The sequence below is a fragment of the Colletotrichum jinshuiense genome, chromosome 4 (assembly GCF_051148585.1).
Source record: "Colletotrichum jinshuiense chromosome 4, complete sequence".
Taxonomy (NCBI): Eukaryota; Fungi; Ascomycota; class Sordariomycetes; order Glomerellales; family Glomerellaceae; genus Colletotrichum; species Colletotrichum jinshuiense.
Genome location: NC_139311.1, coordinates 243,859 through 262,463, shown reverse-complemented (window position 1 = coordinate 262,463; position 18,605 = coordinate 243,859). Strand labels below are relative to the sequence as shown.

Sequence of the window (18,605 nt, the reverse complement as noted above, 5' to 3'; positions counted from 1 at the left end):
CCCCGAGCCACTGCAAAGATTGTCAGTCGCGCCCCACTCCTCCCGTTCCTGGGCCCAGGGAGGCGCCTCGCAACCGTACGGGCAAGCACGCAGTGTTGGATTGTATTGTATCCGTATTTCAGCTGCCTCCCGCCCCTGCCCCTTCCTCTCGCCGCTCCCACACTGGAGAACGGGGGGTACGTACCGCGTTTCCCCGTTTGGCAACTCACTCACTCGCTCCATCTTGCACTGCAACTGCAGGTTCAGTGGGCTTTTCTCTCCCCTTTCCACAGCAACGCTGCTCCAACCTCCCCATCAGCCTTCTGCTCGTCGGACAGCAACCGTCCACTCGCTCCCACCCCCCGGGCCTTCAACCTCAACTCGATCAGGTTATTGCCCAGTCATTCGTTCCCGCACCTTCGCTCCGTCCCATCGTCGCCGTCGCAGTTGCAGTCTCCGTAGTCGTCATAGTCGAAATCTTTCGCTGCCGACCCTTGACGACCTCCCGCTTTTTTTGTTTCCTGCGATACCCTCAACCTCGTCGATAGCCGCCCACCTCCCGGGTGATCAGCTCCCTTGCCGTCCGTCCATCGAACATCCATTCCTCAACTATCCGCATCATCGTCCCCTTCGTTCGCGACGACGCATCGGCATCTTGTCGTTCCCCTCACTCTCGCCATACAACCACCACCACAACCACCGCACTATCCATATCCCGCCGGCTCCCTCGCTTGGTCTCGCTCGGCCCGCCCCAGTCCATCGTTAGATTGTTCTTTCGCTCCCCCTCCCCTTCTGAGAACCGCCGCGGACTCGTAAACTTTCTCTCCGACACGCATTATCCACCGATCACCACTCGAGAGGTTTGCCCTCCTCGTCCAGTCCGATCAACAGCCTCGCCGCAATAGGTCGGCCCGTAGCCCAACATGTCTGGCTTCGGGGACTTCACCAACATCTGCCACATGGCGCCGCTGCCATTGTGCGCATCCATCGGGCCCACCACGGAGGTGACGAGCGGTGTCGGTATCGAGCCGGACTGCTACGCGCGTAATATTGAGTTGGCAAACACCATCATCTTCGAGGGTGCTGCCAGCGCCATGCACATCGTCTCCCTTCTCATGACCGTTGTCATGATCTTGCACATTCGCGGCAAGTTCACTGCCGTCGGTATGTTGGCCTCCCCCCTTTAGCGCGGCGTTATGGCACCAATACTGACACTGGGCACCCGCAGGTCGCAAGGAAATCCTCATGTTCTTCTACATTTACATGCTGCTTAGCTTCATCTCTCTCTGCGTCGACGCTGGTGTTGTACCTCCCGGCTCGGCCCCCTACCCGTACTTTGTATCGGTCCAAAACGGCCTGTCGTCGGCCCTCGTCACCTGCCTCTTGATCAACGGCTTCGTCGGGTTCCAGCTGTACGAGGACGGCACCCTGCTCTCCGTCTGGCTGCTCCGTGTCTGCTCCCTGGTGGCCTTTGCCATATGTTTCCTGGTCTCGCTTGCCACCTTCAAGTCGTGGGCCGGCCTTGGCCCCACCAACACCGTTGGGCTTTTCGTCGTCTTGTACCTCCTGAATGCCGTCGAGCTTTTCGTATATGTCACCCTCCAGATTCTCCTTGTCGTTAGAACTCTCCAGGACCGCTGGCCTCTGGGTGACATTGCATTTGGCGTCTTCTTCTTCGTGGTGGGCCAGGTCGTTCTGTACGCCGCGAGCTCGCATATCTGCACAGCCGTCAGCCACTACCTCGATGGCCTCTTCTTCGCCACCATCTGCAATCTCTTGGGTGTCATGATGGTGTACAAGGTATGCAACTACCGCTGTCTGGACTGGCGCCAGCTGCTAACACGTTTGTGTAGTACTGGGATTCCATCACTCGCGAGGACCTCGAGTTCTCTGTTGGCACTAGGATGAACAACTGGGAGGTCAAGGAACTGTTGCCCGAGGAGGACCGCCGAGCGACCGTGTACGACGCCGACCCTTACGTCCACACTGGCGGCTATGACAACTCGTACTCCGCCTCGCCGGCGCGCTACTCGGCCAGATACTGAAGCGACAACGGGATTGATTTTTTTTTGCGGTGCTCGACTAATTTCGGACGACGAATGGGGTTTCCCCTCAGCGAGTTTTCATGACATGTTTCTGGATCCGGCCGGACCGCAACGAGTGCTATTTGGTTTGCCTCGCTGCGTTGCGTCGAGGATAACGACGACAAGGGCTTTGGTTCGGAGGGAGTGGCGTTCCGGGGGTAAAAACTGTCTTTACAGGTCGGGTTGCAGCCAGCCCGAGATACGACTGTCTTGTGAGTTTTCGGTCTCCGAGGGTGACCGAGGCAGGCAGGCAGGCAGGCAGACTAGCTATAGATGGAAAGAGGAGGGGGGTGTAATAAAGTTAACGCGTATAGGTATTGATGCCAGCGGGTATCCGTAGTATATAGTCTAATTATATCATGATACAACGACGATCTTTCGAGTCATGAGACCCAAGTTGCAAGTCGAAGAGAATTTCCACCCCTTCGGTCGTTGAATGATTGACAGCATTATGACGAGACCGAAAAAAGGGGGGCAAATTCGCTTTCTGCCTTAACAACCTTTTTATTTTATTTTTATTTGCTAAAATTATACTCTTCATTATTTAATTTTTTTGTAATGCAAGCAGCGTCGCGAAGGGACGAGTGAAACCTCAAAAGTATATAGCATCTTGGCTATTGGCGACCGATGCTCGCTTGGGTCGCATAGACACTTCAGGTGCTGAAAAAGGTACAAGGCGGAAGGCATGGTGGAAGAGGGGCAAAGGACAACTCAAGGTTTGGGTAATAACTCTGGCAACGCAAAGCAAGTAGGTATGTATAGATAGTATCCATATATGTTAGTGTGTATCTATGTGCTGTCCTATGGCGTTGGAGGACGGACCAGTTAAGCTTCTGACTCTTCCAACTTGCGGGCAAACCTTGAGCGTAGTAGTAAGTAGTTGTGTATAATCATCTAGTGTATAATCCTGCTGCCCGAGCAGAGGCGAGCGACCGGCCTTGGTTTGAGGTGGAGGTGGAGGGGGTTGGGTTGGGGACAAGGTAAGCAGGCAAGGTAAGGTTTGTCTGTCGATGCGCGAGTCCGTGTTCCAATGTGACATTGGATCAAAGATGGAGGTGGGGACGGTGGACATGGAGGAGGCGTGGTGTAGTGTAGTGGTGTAGTGTAGTGCACACCCGTTACGCAGCATGACAAGACCATGGACAGGAGGCAGAGGGGAGAGAAGAAGTGGAGGGCAGGCTTATCGGATCCATCGGATCTGTTATCGGGATGCGCTAGCCCGGGGCTAAGGGGAGTTTCGCGCACTTTGTCCCAATCACGTGCTTTGTGTTCCAGAAAATAACACAAAAGAGAGATAGATACCCATGCTATGCTATTTGGCACGAGTTGGCACGAGGAGAGGAGGTACATTTATGCGTAGCGTCCGGCCCCTCCCCCAATGGGTTGATTATTCACATGTATACTATTGCAGCAGGGTACAGCACGCAAGAAGGAATAGAAAAAAAAAGGGTCTTAGTTTGCGGCTTTCCACCACAAGGGCTATGAAGATTGTCTGTATCCGGACCTCCCCTCCCCTTTCCCTTAACTTGAAGCAACTGCAAAGTAATCATTGCGCTTGGTCCCGGCCCTGGCCCTGATCTTTGATCCTGACCCTGCCTTTCTTTGTTAAGATTTTTCCCCCCAACCGTTTGTTCGTTCCTTTCTTTTTCTCGCACCGACCTTTTTCATTCCCTCCTCGTTCTCGTCTTTCCTCTTCCCCCCCCACTCTTCAACCAACTTACGTTAATTTTATGATCCAATTGATGGACATTTGAGAGCACCCAACAGCTGCTGCCCTGGTTGTGTCCGCTAGCCTCCCACACCACCCCCCTCTTCTCCCCTACCCTCCCCTCCCTTCGATTGCGTCGCCACAGGGGGACAGACAGGGCCGGTCGGTTTCTTGCGCGACATCACGTGCAAACACGCGATATTGATTGACAGCGTCGTTGGAAGCTGGAGCCCATCCGGAGTACAATCAGCAACCGGGCCATCAGACAGACAGACGGTGGCAGTGGGCAGCAAACCCGCCATTCAAGGAACCCGTACAACTTCCCACCGGTCGCTCTTCTGCCCCTGCGTTGTCGTCAATTCGGCCGTGCAGCCGTCGCCAATTGATCGCATCTTCCTGCCTCCCGCCACTCCTGTAACGACATGCGCGAGGCCACTCGTGGTTATTCCCTGCGCTAGTCTTGCTCACTTTTCAAGACAACATCAGCGCTGTCCGTCCTGCAACTTGCTTGCGTCGCTTGACGTCTCGCCCACATCCCGTTCCGTTCACCCCGAGTCCCTATCGGACCCTATCACCTCATCTCACTCACTCTCACGCGGCGTCGCCCTCACCTCGCATCGGCAACCTTACGTCCAGTTTTAAACCTGTCATCCCGAACCCGCACACGTCTTGCGAAGACAAGCAGGGCGCCCGTGGCATTAATTAACACGCCGATTTGATTTGAGGCGGATTGAGTCGACGTGCGTGGCGTCTTCGGCTATCCCACCCCTGAAGCGACACATTTCATTTCATTTCATTTCGTCGACGCTCCCCCCGCCATCTTCAATGCGAAACCGCAGCCTTGTCTGGACTGGCCGCACCACCGTGTTGGAGTGATCCCATCTCGATTTTCTGCCCGACCCATCTTTCCGCCACGAGGCTCCTCAACCTTGGATGAACCACATCGCTAGGGACACCTCCTACTCCTCCTGCACTTATCTCCCCCCAGGAGTCGCCGGCTGTCACCTCTACACAACCGCAACTGGGCCACCGCGACCATGCACTTCGACACTGGCGACGGCGGTGGGCCGACCCGCCGAGATGAGGAGAACTACTGGCAGACCCTGCGCACGATGCATGAGCAAGAGGATGAGAACGTCGACGACGAATTCCTGACCAAGGCCAAGTATTACCGCGTGCGCCTGGCCGAGTTGAACAAGGAGAAGATGGAGCTCGAGAGGCGTGCACTCGAAGTCCACCGCGCCATTTCTCGGGAGCACACCCACTTGGAAGAGCTCACTGTCGGCTTCCAGGAGAAGAGGAATGAGATCCGGCTGCAGCGCCAATTTCACCACCACAAAATGACGGCTTGGTTCGGTGACCAGCGCCGCAAAGAAAACGAGGAGCATGCTAGGATCGCCGCTGCCGCTCTTGCTGCTCCGCGCCGCGATGTCCAGGCCGCAGATCCCCAGTCCGCAGCCAAGGCCGCCAACGGTACCAACGGCGTGAGCATCAACGGAGAGCAACGTGGCGGCGCCCAGACGTCGACCCCGAACCCTGCCAGAGCAGACTTTCCCGCGCTGACGATGATCATCGACGCATCGGGTCACCTAGTCGGACCCGTGAACCGCATCCCTCTGAGCAACAAGGCCATTGCAGTATTGTCGGAACTGCCCCAGAAGAGACCAGTGCAGCTCCGTCCTGATGCGCCGTTCAGCCAGGACGATCTGATGAACCTGACCGAGGTGGAGCACAAATGGGTTGGCACCGTCGTCCAGGCCACCGGCACTGTTCGGAAACCATCGCAGCAATGCACCCAGTGCAGCAACGGCCAGGGCCCTTTCACGCAGTGTGTTATCCTCGACATGCCCGAGTTCCGGGCATGTGGTAACTGCATATGGCAGAGGGCGAACTGCTGCGTGGAGGCGTCGGCAGCAGAGCAGGCACCGTCGATCATGCAGTTCAGGCCGCATAATATCCAAGACATCCACAATGACCACCTTGCCGACGATGGCTTCACTAACGGCACCGCAACACCGCTATCCCTCAGCCGACCTGGATCCCGAGACAAGAGCATGGCGGCGGGTTCTACGGCTACCGACGAGACGGAAGAGGATTTGACTCCAATCACCCGGGCAAACCTCACTCTCAAACACGACGGCGAGGTCTTCACCCACCCAGAGTGCATGGAAGGCGTGCCCGTCAACAAGATCGACCCGAGCCATCCCTACTGGGACCCGAGCTGGCCGGAGATAGCGCCATCGATTGAACCAACACTACAGTCGTGGCGCGACAAGCTGCAGGCTGCCCTGGACAAGGGGCAGACGAGCATGAGGTTCCAGCTGGGAAGACAGGTGAACCGAGGAGAAACGATTTTGAAATTCTTGAGCGACGCCAACTTCTGCCCCTATCAGCTGGTGGCGAAGAAGTACATGATGCCCAGACTGGTATCATACGACACCATCTTCCGCCTGGCCGACACCCTCCGGACCCTGGAGGGATTCAAGACCCTAGACATCACTCCCCTGGAGTGGCTGCGGCAGCGTCTGCAGGAGATCATCATCACGGATGGTCCGGAGTTCAACCTCGCCAAGACGATCCACGATTTCTACCACGACCCTAAGTATGTCGCTCTGAGGCTTGCCAATGGAAAGAAGAGCATTGGAAGGCCCTCTGGTATGAAGATGACACCAAAGGACTCGCCCGGTTCGGCCAAGAACACGCCCAACACGAAGAAGCGCAAGCTCTTCATCAGCGAGGAATTCCCTGGCCCCTCGCAACGTCCGCTGGCCCCTACGCCCACGCACCAGTACGCAACCCGACCCGATTCTCAGCCTCAGGACAGCGAGGCGCAGCAAAGCGTGCCGTCGACGCCCGAGCTTTCCAGGGCTTCGAAAAAGTTCAAGACGCGGGTGCCCGGAAAGGCCAGGGACCAGGATCTCAACTACGACGGCTTCACCGACACCGACGACTACAGCGGCGACAACATTGGGAAACACGACTGGGCTCTGGGCCGGATCAAGTCTCGGCTCAACACTGTTAGCAACCGCGTGACGCAGTACTGGCACTGGATCCCCGACGATGGCGAGCAGATCTTCGAGCACCAAGTGCTTGCCGAAGGTGACACATTCACCTGGGGCATCTACGCCAAGCCGATTAACTTTCACTTGGAGCTGGAACACGTGCAGGAAATGAGGTGGGCCGCCGACACCACAAAGGTGATCGTGGTGTGCAAGGAGGGCGTCGTGATATCGCCCGACGGAAAACCAAGAGGCGACCTCCTGGCCGAGTTTAAGCGCGAGCGGACCAAGCGGCGCTTCTTGGTATTTTGTCGCAAGCAGGGCATCGAACTGGTCAAGGTCGAGGCGTGAGTAGCCCATCATCCCCCTCCCTTGCCCATGTGCACGTTTATATGCTAACCATGGGATGACAGGGACGCCATTGAAAAGGCATGGGATGAGTACGAATCGCCCGATGTCCCGGCGATGCCGGACTCGGAGATTGATTAATGGCTTTTTTGGTGCTGGGCGACTCGCGTCGAACGGCAAAAGAACAGAGACGTTTGTCTATTACGCGGAGGATGGTGAAGATACCCCTGGTTTCTGGTTGCACTGGTCTCGACCTTCACGGCTCGAGAGAGGCTCGATTGCATTGGCGTTTTTGGCATGGATTATGGGAAGGAACAGGCTATGCCATGCGGGTTGGCCGCAACTGTCCTGGGCGGCATGCGATGGGGAGATGTTGGTGAGAGGGTTTGGCATTCGTCAACATCGTAATTGGACGGCATCGCATGGGACAGTCCGAGCATGGCCGTATTTCCCGGGGCCTTGGTTCTGCCAGGTTGGCGGCCCAAGTGCATTGTTTGTTTGTTTATTCTTAACAGCCCGCGGCCAAAGCCAACCCGGATGGTCGACGGGGCAGGCTCAGAGGCTCAGAGAGAGCCTCCTGCCCGAATGAATTGAGGTTACTTCTGAACGGATTTCGTGCCACGTCTGTATTTCGCCGTGCTCTGAGGGACGAAAAGCGCCCAACCAGAGTCGTGTCATATCGGCGTCGTAAGCCCTGCCCTCTTTCCCACCCCGGCCCCATGGAGGTTGGACAAGTTGCCGGGCGGGCGGGCAGAGCATCCCGGATGCTCCCTCGCTCTGGATCCATGGCCAGCGACGCAACGAAGCGGGCAGACAGACCCGATGGACCCCCCCGCTGCAGCTGTCAAAACATGCCCCCCCCCGAAGATCCTGCGCCGGATTAGGAAGGCCCAACGCACGCTCCCCCCCGCGGTGTTGGACGCCGGGGGCCAATGGGGGTGACCCAGGAAGGCGGGATGTGGCTTCTTTCTCGGCCGCGTGCTTGGGTTGGACCACGGGCGATTTTGGGGGGTTGGCTGGTCGGCTGGTGTTGGATGGCGTTGAAAGAGGTGCTGTCTCGTAGCTTGCGCCGGGTTCCTGTCGCCTCTTTGGGGGTTCCTCCGGGGTAGGGGCAGGTTTGCTGTTTGTTCTGGAAGGAACAACGAGGAGGGAAGCGGTGAAGGAGGGGTAGGGGAGGGGAGGGGAGGGGATGAGTATGTCTCCGGGACCGGGGTGTCATGGTGTCATAGGGATGGGGGTGGGGGGGAGGCCGGGAGTCGGCATGCCGCGGTCCATCCTCCCCTCTTTCCACCCCACTCTTTCCGCCGGGCTCCCGCTTTCTTGCTTTTTCCCGCCGCCCCGGGATTTTTTCCTTTGGCGGTATGTTTTGCATCTCCGTGTTGTTGCTTTCGGATACGGAGGTGTTTGTTTTGCCACCGTCTCAGTCGTCTCTGCCATGGTCCTGTTTTTCGGCGGGTACAAGCCGCTCACAAGCCGCTCAAAAGGCGCTTGATTGATTGTCTGCCCTGGGAGAATGCAAAAGCGCGAGACGTATTTGTCTCGGCCGTCTCCGGCTGGGTCCGTTGGTGTGGATTTGGGCGATGGACGGCATGATTGCAGGAAGGTGAGAAGGCAATCCAGTAAACCACAGGTTTCTCACATCTGATTGCCGCGGCCCATGGCACACGCGGACACAAAGGTAAAGTGGGAGAAGACTCTGGCGACGGCCTTCGGCAGGTCTCTGGGCGGCGTCTGGCATCGGGAAGCTGCGATAACTCCATCGCGAGAGGGTCTGAAGTGGTGTTTCTCTCCAGTCGCTGATGCAGTACGTTTCTGTGTGCAACGGGCTTGCTTGCTTCCGAGCAGCACGGCTGGAAAGATTCTTTGTGCTTGGTTTCGCTGTGACTGCTTTTCAGACGGGATGTGTTTGCTGGGAGTGGAACAGGCAGGGTGTAGACGACTCAGAAGTCAAGTTTCCTGATGATTGATGGATCGGTCCTCCCTGGCGGCGTGCTGGTGCCTGAAAGTGCGGGATGCTGCATGTCTCGCTGCGTCACATTTGCTTCTGGTTGAGAATGAAGGAAGGGCCAAGGAGCAAGAGGTTAACGTAACTTGCATCCTCAGACCCCTTTATCAACATGGACTTCCCGACCATTCTCATCCCTCTTTTTCCTCCTCTCATCTCCCATATTCACTTCACCATCTTTGTATCTGCCCCGGGCCCGGTGGGCGGAAGGGTTTAGTATGGGCGAGAGGGCCGGTCCCTCTTCACCCGCATCGTCATTCCCTCCATGTCATATATACCCAACGTATCAGAAGATGCCCGAGTTTCTTCTCCAGCAACGCTGCGTGCCGATGTATACAACCCCTTTGACTCGTCTGCTCCCTTACAGTCACGTATTCGCCATCAAACGATGCCGCCATCGGTCCCTCTTCCTGATGGGCAGGACTTCGGCTCGGCCTACCCAACCTTGAGGCTTCCTCGCACCACAAAGGGCCCAGCCCAAGATGACGACAGCGACGCCACGCAGCCCGGGGCCCTCTAGAGGCCCTAGTCGTCTTTTCGGCATCGTCTTCGTCCCGCGGTACAAGGAAATATCCATGCGCGGGGCAAGAATGAAGAGGAATTGATCGAGACGAAAGCTGACGCTCTGCTCGATCCGTCGCTGGTTCCCCCAAGTCAGTCGGCTCTTCTCGTTACCCGATTGAGCCGACACGGACAAGAAAGAAGACGCCAGCATGTTGCGGTCCTTCATACGACAGCGAGTTTGCCCACCTTTTGTTTCTTCACCGTCACCAACTGATCCTACACATCCGCGACGTTGACGTCTTTACAAAGCTCCTTTACTGTGAGCTTGTTGTCGGTCTTGAGGGGGGTACCGTTGGGAACCTCCGAGCCCTGGTGAGCTCTGGGACACAATCTTGTTATATTACGACACGCACAACCTGAATGAGGATGTTGTCAGACGTGGCTGCTTTGAGGGTTCTACTCTTCCGGATTGCCCAATCCGCAAAGACCTTCCCAGCTTACGCGTAATCTACCTCGTCCGGCCACGCATAATGGGCTGACCAACTCGAGGCAATCGACGAACAACTAGAAAACCCGTCAATGGTTGGCTCGGCGGCTTCATCTGTATCTTCTGCACCACCGATTGACACCGACATAGCCGCAAACGACCTTCGGCAAATCTCTCAACTTATTGCGGAGGTAGGCCAGATGAGGCAGAACACATCGATCTTGCCCGCGACACTCCAGAGAACCAACACTCCCCGAAAGAGTTATCCTCGACTGCCTACGAAGAAGACAGCCGAGACTCCGGGATCAACTTCTGTTTCCTGCTTGGAGGCCAGCTGGTACCTCCTTCCGTCGGGGTGCCCCAAGTTGCCGACCACTGTAAGCTGGTGCCTCGGCAACATCACCAAAACTTGCATCGGAGAGAGGTCTCTTCCGGGCGTTCAACCCCCCGGACGTCGGTGGTATGTACCGAGCAAACAGTACTTGAGTGGTCTAGCTGTAAGTGCCCCCTTTCCCATTCCCTCGCCTGTCTTGTCGGAAGAGCTACTAACGTTATGGTATGCCAGCTAGCCACGGGGAACTACACACCGCCTCTCGATGCCTAGATCCAAGCTTCTACCCAGCATATAACTGTGGAGGTTGCGATACACGGGCCATCGCCAACTACAGGCCACGGCTGCCGACTGTACTGGTCCGCTCGAAGCGATGATTTCACATACGCCAACGAAATCCCTGCTGCTAGCGCAGCTGTTGCAGCCTCCTATGGCTGCGGCGCGCCTTTGGCGGCTCCGCGGTTCATCGAGCAGAAGCCAATGGGCTCTGGGGCCATCCCACCGAATGCCCATGGCTTTAGTACAGAGTGGACGCTTCGAGAAGCGGCTGCGGCCACTGGGCTCTGCCTTCCCCCGCCAAGACTGGATGCATTCGTCAACGGCAACGCGAGGGGATAATGCCATGCCATATAGGCAAAGTGCACCAAGGCCAAGTCGTTGGCAACACCAACCAGCGACACAACCCCTCCTTCGGGCCTTGGGTCCTCATATTAGGAGAGTCTTGGCATCCAAGTCTTCTGACGTGTGGCTGGTTGCGCTGGCGGAGAGAGGGCTTGGGGGTCTCCGGTGGTTCCCCGACCCCGATATCAACTTCGTCTCAAAAGATATTAGAGACACGGACTCCAGTGGGTGACAGGTGGTGGCTTCGGCGACTATTACCCGGGGGCGGACTTCATGATCAGACGACAAATCACCACTGCCGTTTTGCAGCCGACATCACATGGCACACTATTTGGTGCTTGGGTAATCTGGAAGACGTGAAGAATAATATGGCCCAGGAATGGACGTGTGTTGAACATCCAGCGCCAAAGCCCCGCGGGCTTGTCGAATGGCGGCCCATGTGCAAGTTGCTGGTTTGCAATGTTGGAGACCGATGTTATTTCGACTCGGTGCTCTTTCGTCGCCTTGCCAGCCAGCGCTGTACGGTGGGTAGTATTTGTACACGGCGCTGGTCGATGTGCGAGTCGCAGAAATTTCTCAGGCCGTCTTGCCGATTATATACGGCTCGAGGCCTGAGATGTCTGCCCTTGTGATCAAAGGGTCGGCTGGTGACTGGCGCATCCTCACAAACAAATGTCCTGCAGAGATCCACAAGATGTATGGGATTTGTTGCGGAATCGGTGTCGCCAGACTGTCTTGTCGGGGTCGTCGGCCAGGAAATCATCCATCATCGGTCGCGATGATACTTCTCGCTGGTTACGAGCATGTCGGCCTGGAGGTGCAGCGTGTGCACTTCGTCTCCGCCTCTCTTACGGAAAACTTCCTCACCGAGGAGGAAGGCCAGGACTCGACGGACAACATGCGCAAACTCGCCATGTTCAAGATGGCCGTGCCTATCTCGCAGGCCAAGAAGCGGTCTCGCGAACTCGATCAGGGAGAGCGAGGCCGCCGCCATCTCTCGGTCGACCCTGACGCGTACCAGCATCGCTGCACCTGCCAAGAATTGCCCGAGAACATCATCGGCTACAGCATGGAGGATTGGTGCCGCGCCGTCTGCATCGTCGCCTTCTTCTGCTACCGCCGTACCGGTCGCACAAACATCGGTCTCGAGACCGCGCCCAAGCAGAACCTGGGGCTATGAGTCCTTGAAGAGTGGGGTATACCCTGTCATTGCACTCAGCCTGATGGGCAATGAAACCAATCCTCGATGACGACTGGCCGTCCTTGGAATGATCCAGCGCAAACGGCAAATGCATACACATATGCGCCTCCCTGACGGTTCACTTTGTTTTCCCGGCCAAAACATGAAGCCCTACTCCTTTTCTATAGAGGAGCTGACGTATTCCTCGTTGGTGGGCAGGTTCCCACCGAGCAGGCTACGAGCGGCATAGAGCATCTCGATGTCTACATCCGGCTCCAACTCGTTCGTGCCGGCGGCTGCGAAGGTTAAGGAGGGGTTCAAGGCCGCTAAGCTTGACAACCCAGCGGCGGTCTACCTTCCGACCGCCATCATGACCCCAGCCTCGGTCCTGGACCAAACGTATAGGGCCATCAAGAAGACGAATGGACAGACGTTTATTGTCCACGTCTTCTACCAGAACAAATATAATGCCCCAAGGCATCGTGTCAATGACACGATCGCCAACACGGAGGCGCTAGTGGCCTTGTTTGCTAAGTTCAAGGCTAAAGAGCATGATCTAGAGATGGGCGGACTACCTCCTCCTGAAGTCTTACACCACAAACAACCGCCGCCTAGTTGTTCGGCTAGGTTAAAGGGGGTTTAACTATGAAGATTCCGATACCAACGATGCCGAGGTGGAGGAGGGGATGCGGGCGAGGTGGCAGGAGGTTACCAAGGCCGAACTCAAGGCGGCCTTCAAGTTGCCGTGTGAAATCAAATTTCACACGGCAATCTTTGACGAGGGCCATGCGGTCAAGAACCCAATGTCCCTCACATATGTCGTCACCCAGAAGATAACGATCCGAAACCGCTTTTTTGTTACTGCTATGCCCACCATGAATTCCATAAAGGATTTATATGGTTACCTCTTGCAGCTATAGAATATCGCATTTGGTTACGAGACGGCGGTTGATCCGAATGCCCTAGAGACTATATACTCAGACGAGTATGTAGAGGCCTTCCGGAGAAAGGACAAGAAGGCGATGAGGGAGCTTGGGGTAACTTTCGAGGCGCTCCTGAGCCCAATCGAGGCCGCCGAGGCCCAGCGCCGGGCCGGTAGGGACGGCAAGGGCTCCAAAGCGCCCACCGCATAGCAGGAGGAGCGAGCGTTAGAACCCGCAAGACATCGCGACTGATACGGCGGCATTATCGACGAACCTCCCCGATACGAATAAAACCGCCCTTGTGGACTGTTTTGAGGTTCTAGATGATTTGGATATCTAGGCGGCTACCTGTGAATTCTTTGGATGTGATCCTAATGGAAAGTCAATGGATCAAGGCAGTATTCTTAAAGGAGCGAAACAAAACGTTCGCCTAGTACAGCTCCACGACATGTTTAGGACACTCCAATACTCTAGTGGTGACCCTGGAAGGACTGGCAACGGAAAATTGCTGGCTTACGACATGGGTGTCGGCAAGACCCGGACCTTCGTGGCGGCGAACGGGGTACTGCGTCTCATCTGGATTTCGCAATGGCATTACGAAGCTTACAAACACCTGCATATGAAGGAGGGGACCAGCGACTGCGCACTAGGGAACCGCGAGTTCGGCATTCCTTGCTACTGACAGCAGGAAAGCCTTACCCGGAAGATCGCCGACCGGTTTCCACGGGGCTGCACGGTGCTGGTGGTATCAAAGGCTCTCGTGAAGCAGACGGTGGAGAACGCTCAGAAATACTTTCTGGAAACGATTGAAGTACCCGCCGAAATTGACAACGACGGTAACGCGCAGAAAATCACACATCGTCATTAAAAGCATAATAAGAAAGACCGGGTTCTTCGTCACAACCACGCCAACAATGAATTCCATCAAAGATCTCTATGATTACCCTTTGCAGCACTAGAACGGCTTATTTGGCTACCAGACGGCGGCGGCGGTCGACCCTGATGTCCTTGAGACGATATCAGTTGAGTATGTCGAAGCCTTGGGAGAAGAGATCAGAAGGCGATGAGGAAGTTTGGGGTGCCTTTTGAGGTGCTCCTGGGCCCAACGGAGGCCGCTGAAGCCCAGCGCCGGGCCGGTGGGAAGGAAAAGGACTACTAGGCATCAACTGCGGAGCAAGAGGAGCGGGCGTTGGAATACGCCGTGTCCATGAAGGAGGGGACGCCCGTTTATCTCCTGAACCCCAAAAACTTTTGGGAACACGGGCTCGCTAAGCAGTGGGAGGTCGCTTTCACCTCCTCCGCGGTGAAGCATGTCCTCGCCGAATTGCACATCCAGCGCGTGATGCTCACGCCGATGACGCTTCCAAACGGCGAGATTGCCTCCAGCCGGACCTCATCGTTCGCCAGTTCCGTTAACGAGTTGTTGGGGTCTAGGTTCTCCTGCACGTTCGCGACTATCGTCGCGTGCCGGGCTAGTGTCCCCTTCTCCTCCGGCGTGAGTGGGAACATCTCGACACCGTTGCTGAGCTCCCTCGCCTGAGAGGGGATCCTATTCCCCTTCTGGAATGGGGATTTGGGGACTTAGTTGACCTCCGTGTTGGAGTGCGAGTGTGCGAGGCAGAATCGGATAGCGACGAATTCCAGGAGAAGAACGCCGGTATCACCAGGAACAAACCCAAAAAGCTCACCCCAATACCCGTAAGAAATGCTCTTGGAATGGACGAAATCTGTGGCATGCACGACTAGTTTGTGGCCCGCCTCCATGAGAAGGGGCGATGAAGAACAGACAGACATACCCGAGCCAGCCGACGCCGGAATCGACTGGAAAGCCCTCAAAGCCGGTTGCCGAGTCATTCCTCGTCAGTTACCGCACCAATACAGCCGTTGCGATTACCCGTCTCTCTACGCAGCAACCCTCAAATATTCGCGGGCGTTGCCTGTGGCATCGAGTCCAAACTGGTAGCCTGGGCCAAAAACAAGTCGAATGCGCCGAAGCATCGAGTGAATGGCGCAGAAGGCCTCGAAAAACATTACCGCAACGTCCACGCGTTGACCCGAGAAGGAGCCAACACCACCGCCGGGACTGTCGAGTTCAAGGCTCTTGCTGCCAAGTTCAAGGAGCAAGAGCACGGCTAAGTTACTGCACACCAGCTCGTCCTCATGTCGTACACGACGAATAACCAGCAACTTGTTAATCCTGGCGCGGAGGCAGGTGAAAGGACGATACAGACGCCGACAACGAGTCCAATCCTTGTGCGATTAGTCCCACACATAGTGCGCGATGTTCTTAGGCGCCTGCGGGGCGTATTCTTAATGTGTGGAATCTCAGCTCGCAAGGCAGATTAAACGCGGCCTTGCGTATTACAGCCGTAGGCTCGATTCTAGGGTTGGAGGAATCCTGGCTATCCGCCACAACCTTTGCGCTGCCGACACGAACATCGACCAGGACGTGGTCATGCAGGTTGAGACCGGTGCAGAGGAGAACGGCGCCGACACCGCCGAGCAAAGCCCCGTCCGAGGCTGCCGACAAGAATGTCGACATGGCCAATGACAGCGACGAGGACGATGACATGCTCACCGACCGGGCTGAAGCTGCTGGTAAGGAACAACCTGACGTTGTGGCCGGCAAGATCCCAGAGTGGTCCCGGCCGCTAGAGCCCCGGACCTTTGGCAGGCTGGCCCCCGATGCCAGCTCGGTAAAGGACAGGGAGACAAAGGCCGAGCTAGACCAAGCCAGCCAGACCAAGGAAGAATGGGTCTTCGGCAAGCCCCCGTCTCTCAAGGCTCGGCGCAAGTACTTCCTCAAGCGCGGCAAGTTCAAGCACACGAAGGTCAGAGAGGGCGGCAAGCTTTTTGGAATGCGACAAACACTCGTGGCCCAGTATGCGGCCGTAGTGGGCCCTGAAAACTTCGAGGTCATTTACTCGGACGAGTTTATGGAGGTCTTTATCCGGAGCGCCAAGGTCGCGATGAGGGAGCTTGGCGTGCCCTTCAGTCGCTCTTGGGCCCCAAAGAGGCGGCTGAAGCACAGCATCAGTGTGGAGGGGAGGCGGCGAACGTCCGATCAGCAACCCCCGAGCAGGAGAAGTGGCGGGCCGGTATACCTGCTGAATCCTAAAAACTCCAAGGGATATGGCCAGATGAAGCGGATTGGAGAGTTCATCCGCCAAATCCAGGAAACAGGCGCCAAAGGCGGCAAGATGGTGAAGGGCGCCGCACTCGCAGACCTTATGCATCTCCCTTTGGGACTCCGCCAGGGCGAGGCTGGTGACCAGTATACGCTGGTCAATACCAGCGCGGCTCGCATAGTGGAAGGGCTGGGACCTAGCTTGTTTACACCGCGAACGACCTACTGTGCCAGGACGTGCTTGATCGCCGACGAGTGAATCCAAATTCCCACTGGAGTTGGCCACATGGAACATGCGGAAGGCGAGATCCGTCGGGGCATGCTCTCACCGATAAAGCTGCCTAACGGGCAGGCAACGTGCCACGGCAAGGACAATCAATCTCTCTCAGCTCTCCAAGAGCTACGGAAAACGCTTCAGTCATGGCTTATGGGAAGAAGAAATAGATCTTTATCGTTATCGTTAAGAGCCCAGATGGAGCCTTCGCCCTGATTGCCTCCTCGTCAACTTGACCGCGAGGTCGTCGCTGGCTTGGATGGCGGCGCGCGGTGTATTACGACAGTCAGAAGCACAAGCTCATCCGCCGTGAGGGCTACTTTCGTGCAATATTAGCACACTGAGGTCTTCGAACATCAAGGTTTCTATAGAAACCCTTAGCCTCTGCTATACCCTGGCTAGCAGAGTAACTGTCGCAGGTAGTGCCTGGTGCCCTTTTCACCTCACACTGCACTTCGACATGCGTTCTCTGAATGAAGGCCCGGCAGCGACGTTGACGAGATGGTCAAGCTCGGCCGAGGACACGTCGAGTCTCTCATATCTGCGTGCGTGGAGAAAGTGTAGGCCGCAGCCTCTTGGTTGGGTTTACCTGTGGAAGCATTGGACCCAGCTACACTGGCCCTGTCCCAGTATCCAGGATCGTATCCTAAGTTTCACCTTCAAGAGGCATACGACGCCCTCGTCGCTATTTAGAATCCCCCTGGCAAAATGGCATCAGAAATTGCCGACACCCTGAGGGAGGTCATGGCACTGCCGAGGAATCCGAGAGTGATCACGCGGGTGCCCCTCAGCTCCAGATCAAGACCTGGATCAACGACAATCCCGACACTGAAAAGGTTATCAAGTTTGCCTCTCAGGTTTTCGAAGAGCTCAAGAATGCCCAGGTGACCATCAGGGTCAACTACAGAGCGCACGACCCCGAGAATCATCGCTGTCGAAATCGTCCGAGTCGTCCGAAGGAGAGGTACCATCACCACTATCATGACCAGAAACGCCATGATACATGCAGTGAGCACCGTGCGACATGTAGACGCACTGAGCACAAGCACCTCCCTGGTAGGAAGGAAGACGGTAGCAGTGGCGGAAGCGGTGGCGAGCATTGGTGGCACAGTTCTGGCGACAGGAAGCGACGAGATGTCCACGACTCTGGACGAGGATGGCGCGAAAGTATCCCTCGTGGCGGATAATCTTGGCGACGTACGACTGAATGGTCTCGTCAACAGGCAGGCGAATTTCGATATCGCGCGACGGCATGCCAATGACGCGACGCTCCTCGTCCTACATCAACAAACGTCAGCAAAGGTACACGTACGACAATGAACAGCCGACATGCATTGGTGGCCAAATCCAAGAGGAAGGCACGCTGATTGGCATTGCCAGTAGGCAAGTGAAGCCAGCGATCCTGGCCGTGACCAGTGACTGTGACCTGGCCGAGGACGGTGACGTTGGTGGGATTGAGAGCCATTGTGAGGAGTTTGTGCGAGGTACTATTGAAAAGTCAGCAAGTGCTAAGTCAATAAAAGCTAATTAACATACGGGATGTGTGTATGTATGTGGATGTGGGAAGAAGAAGAGGATTGTTGTTAAGGAAGAGAAGCGTATAAGAAGGTGGAAGAAAGTAAGGGTTTACTTTACATATGGAAGGGAAAGGGACGTAATCACCTGCGTAGGAGTGATTCACTGATGGCAAGAAATTCACTGGAAGGTTATGAGCAATTCATTCGTTTGGAAGGAGCAAGCAAGAGGGAAGGCATAGATGGGAGTTGGCCACTCTCGGCATCCATGACCTTGGGTGCACGGTGTAGGTGTAGGACAATTGACCGGATGTAGACTGTTTTTGTGTGGTTCTCTAGGCTTCAAATGTGAACAACCTCGTCATTTCAGCACAAGTCACTGCAATTTACGGTCCTGAAGGCAAACTTTCCCGTCGTTGAACCCCTTGTTGACTTGAATGGTGAGCATATTCTCACATGTTCTATACTGGTTATCTAATTGGCAATAGATATATCATTTCTTGGACTCCTAACACGTAGAG

At 56.0% G+C, this 18,605-nt stretch overlaps 6 protein-coding genes across 6 annotated transcripts; 5 read left to right on the top strand and 1 right to left on the bottom strand.

The window, feature by feature from the left end:
- Window positions 1-902: 902 nt before the first annotated feature.
- EsH8_IV_000074 (chitin synthase chaperone-like protein Chs7) lies at window positions 903-2,024 on the top strand (the record flags this gene model as incomplete). Its single annotated transcript, XM_083264964.1, has 3 exons — window positions 903-1,143; window positions 1,208-1,779; window positions 1,833-2,024. The coding sequence occupies 3 exons, from the start codon at window positions 903-905 to the stop codon at window positions 2,022-2,024; spliced, it is 1,005 nt and encodes a 334-aa protein (XP_083123859.1).
- A 2,784-nt stretch (window positions 2,025-4,808) lies between these two features.
- EsH8_IV_000073 (DUF3716 domain-containing protein) lies at window positions 4,809-7,259 on the top strand (the record flags this gene model as incomplete). The annotated part of the gene is made up of 2 exons (XM_083264963.1): window positions 4,809-7,117; window positions 7,184-7,259. The coding sequence occupies 2 exons, from the start codon at window positions 4,809-4,811 to the stop codon at window positions 7,257-7,259; spliced, it is 2,385 nt and encodes a 794-aa protein (XP_083123858.1).
- A 4,585-nt stretch (window positions 7,260-11,844) lies between these two features.
- EsH8_IV_000072 (uncharacterized protein) lies at window positions 11,845-12,246 on the top strand (the record flags this gene model as incomplete). Its single annotated transcript, XM_083264962.1, has 1 exon — window positions 11,845-12,246. One exon carries the CDS (start codon window positions 11,845-11,847, stop codon window positions 12,244-12,246), a length of 402 nt encoding a protein of 133 aa, XP_083123857.1.
- Window positions 12,247-12,505: 259 nt separating this feature from the next.
- On the top strand, window positions 12,506-13,379 carry EsH8_IV_000071 (uncharacterized protein; the record flags this gene model as incomplete). The annotated part of the gene is made up of 2 exons (XM_083264961.1): window positions 12,506-12,863; window positions 13,228-13,379. The coding sequence occupies 2 exons, from the start codon at window positions 12,506-12,508 to the stop codon at window positions 13,377-13,379; spliced, it is 510 nt and encodes a 169-aa protein (XP_083123856.1).
- Window positions 13,380-13,617: 238 nt separating this feature from the next.
- On the top strand, window positions 13,618-16,555 carry EsH8_IV_000070 (uncharacterized protein; the record flags this gene model as incomplete). Its single annotated transcript, XM_083264960.1, has 3 exons — window positions 13,618-13,731; window positions 14,329-14,664; window positions 15,461-16,555. 3 exons carry the CDS (start codon window positions 13,618-13,620, stop codon window positions 16,553-16,555), a joined length of 1,545 nt encoding a protein of 514 aa, XP_083123855.1.
- Window positions 16,556-17,259: 704 nt separating this feature from the next.
- Window positions 17,260-18,035, bottom strand: EsH8_IV_000069 (uncharacterized protein; the record flags this gene model as incomplete). The annotated part of the gene is made up of 3 exons (XM_083264959.1): window positions 17,260-17,716; window positions 17,772-17,848; window positions 17,991-18,035. 3 exons carry the CDS (start codon window positions 18,033-18,035, stop codon window positions 17,260-17,262), a joined length of 579 nt encoding a protein of 192 aa, XP_083123854.1.
- Between the last annotated feature and the right edge of the window lie 570 nt (window positions 18,036-18,605).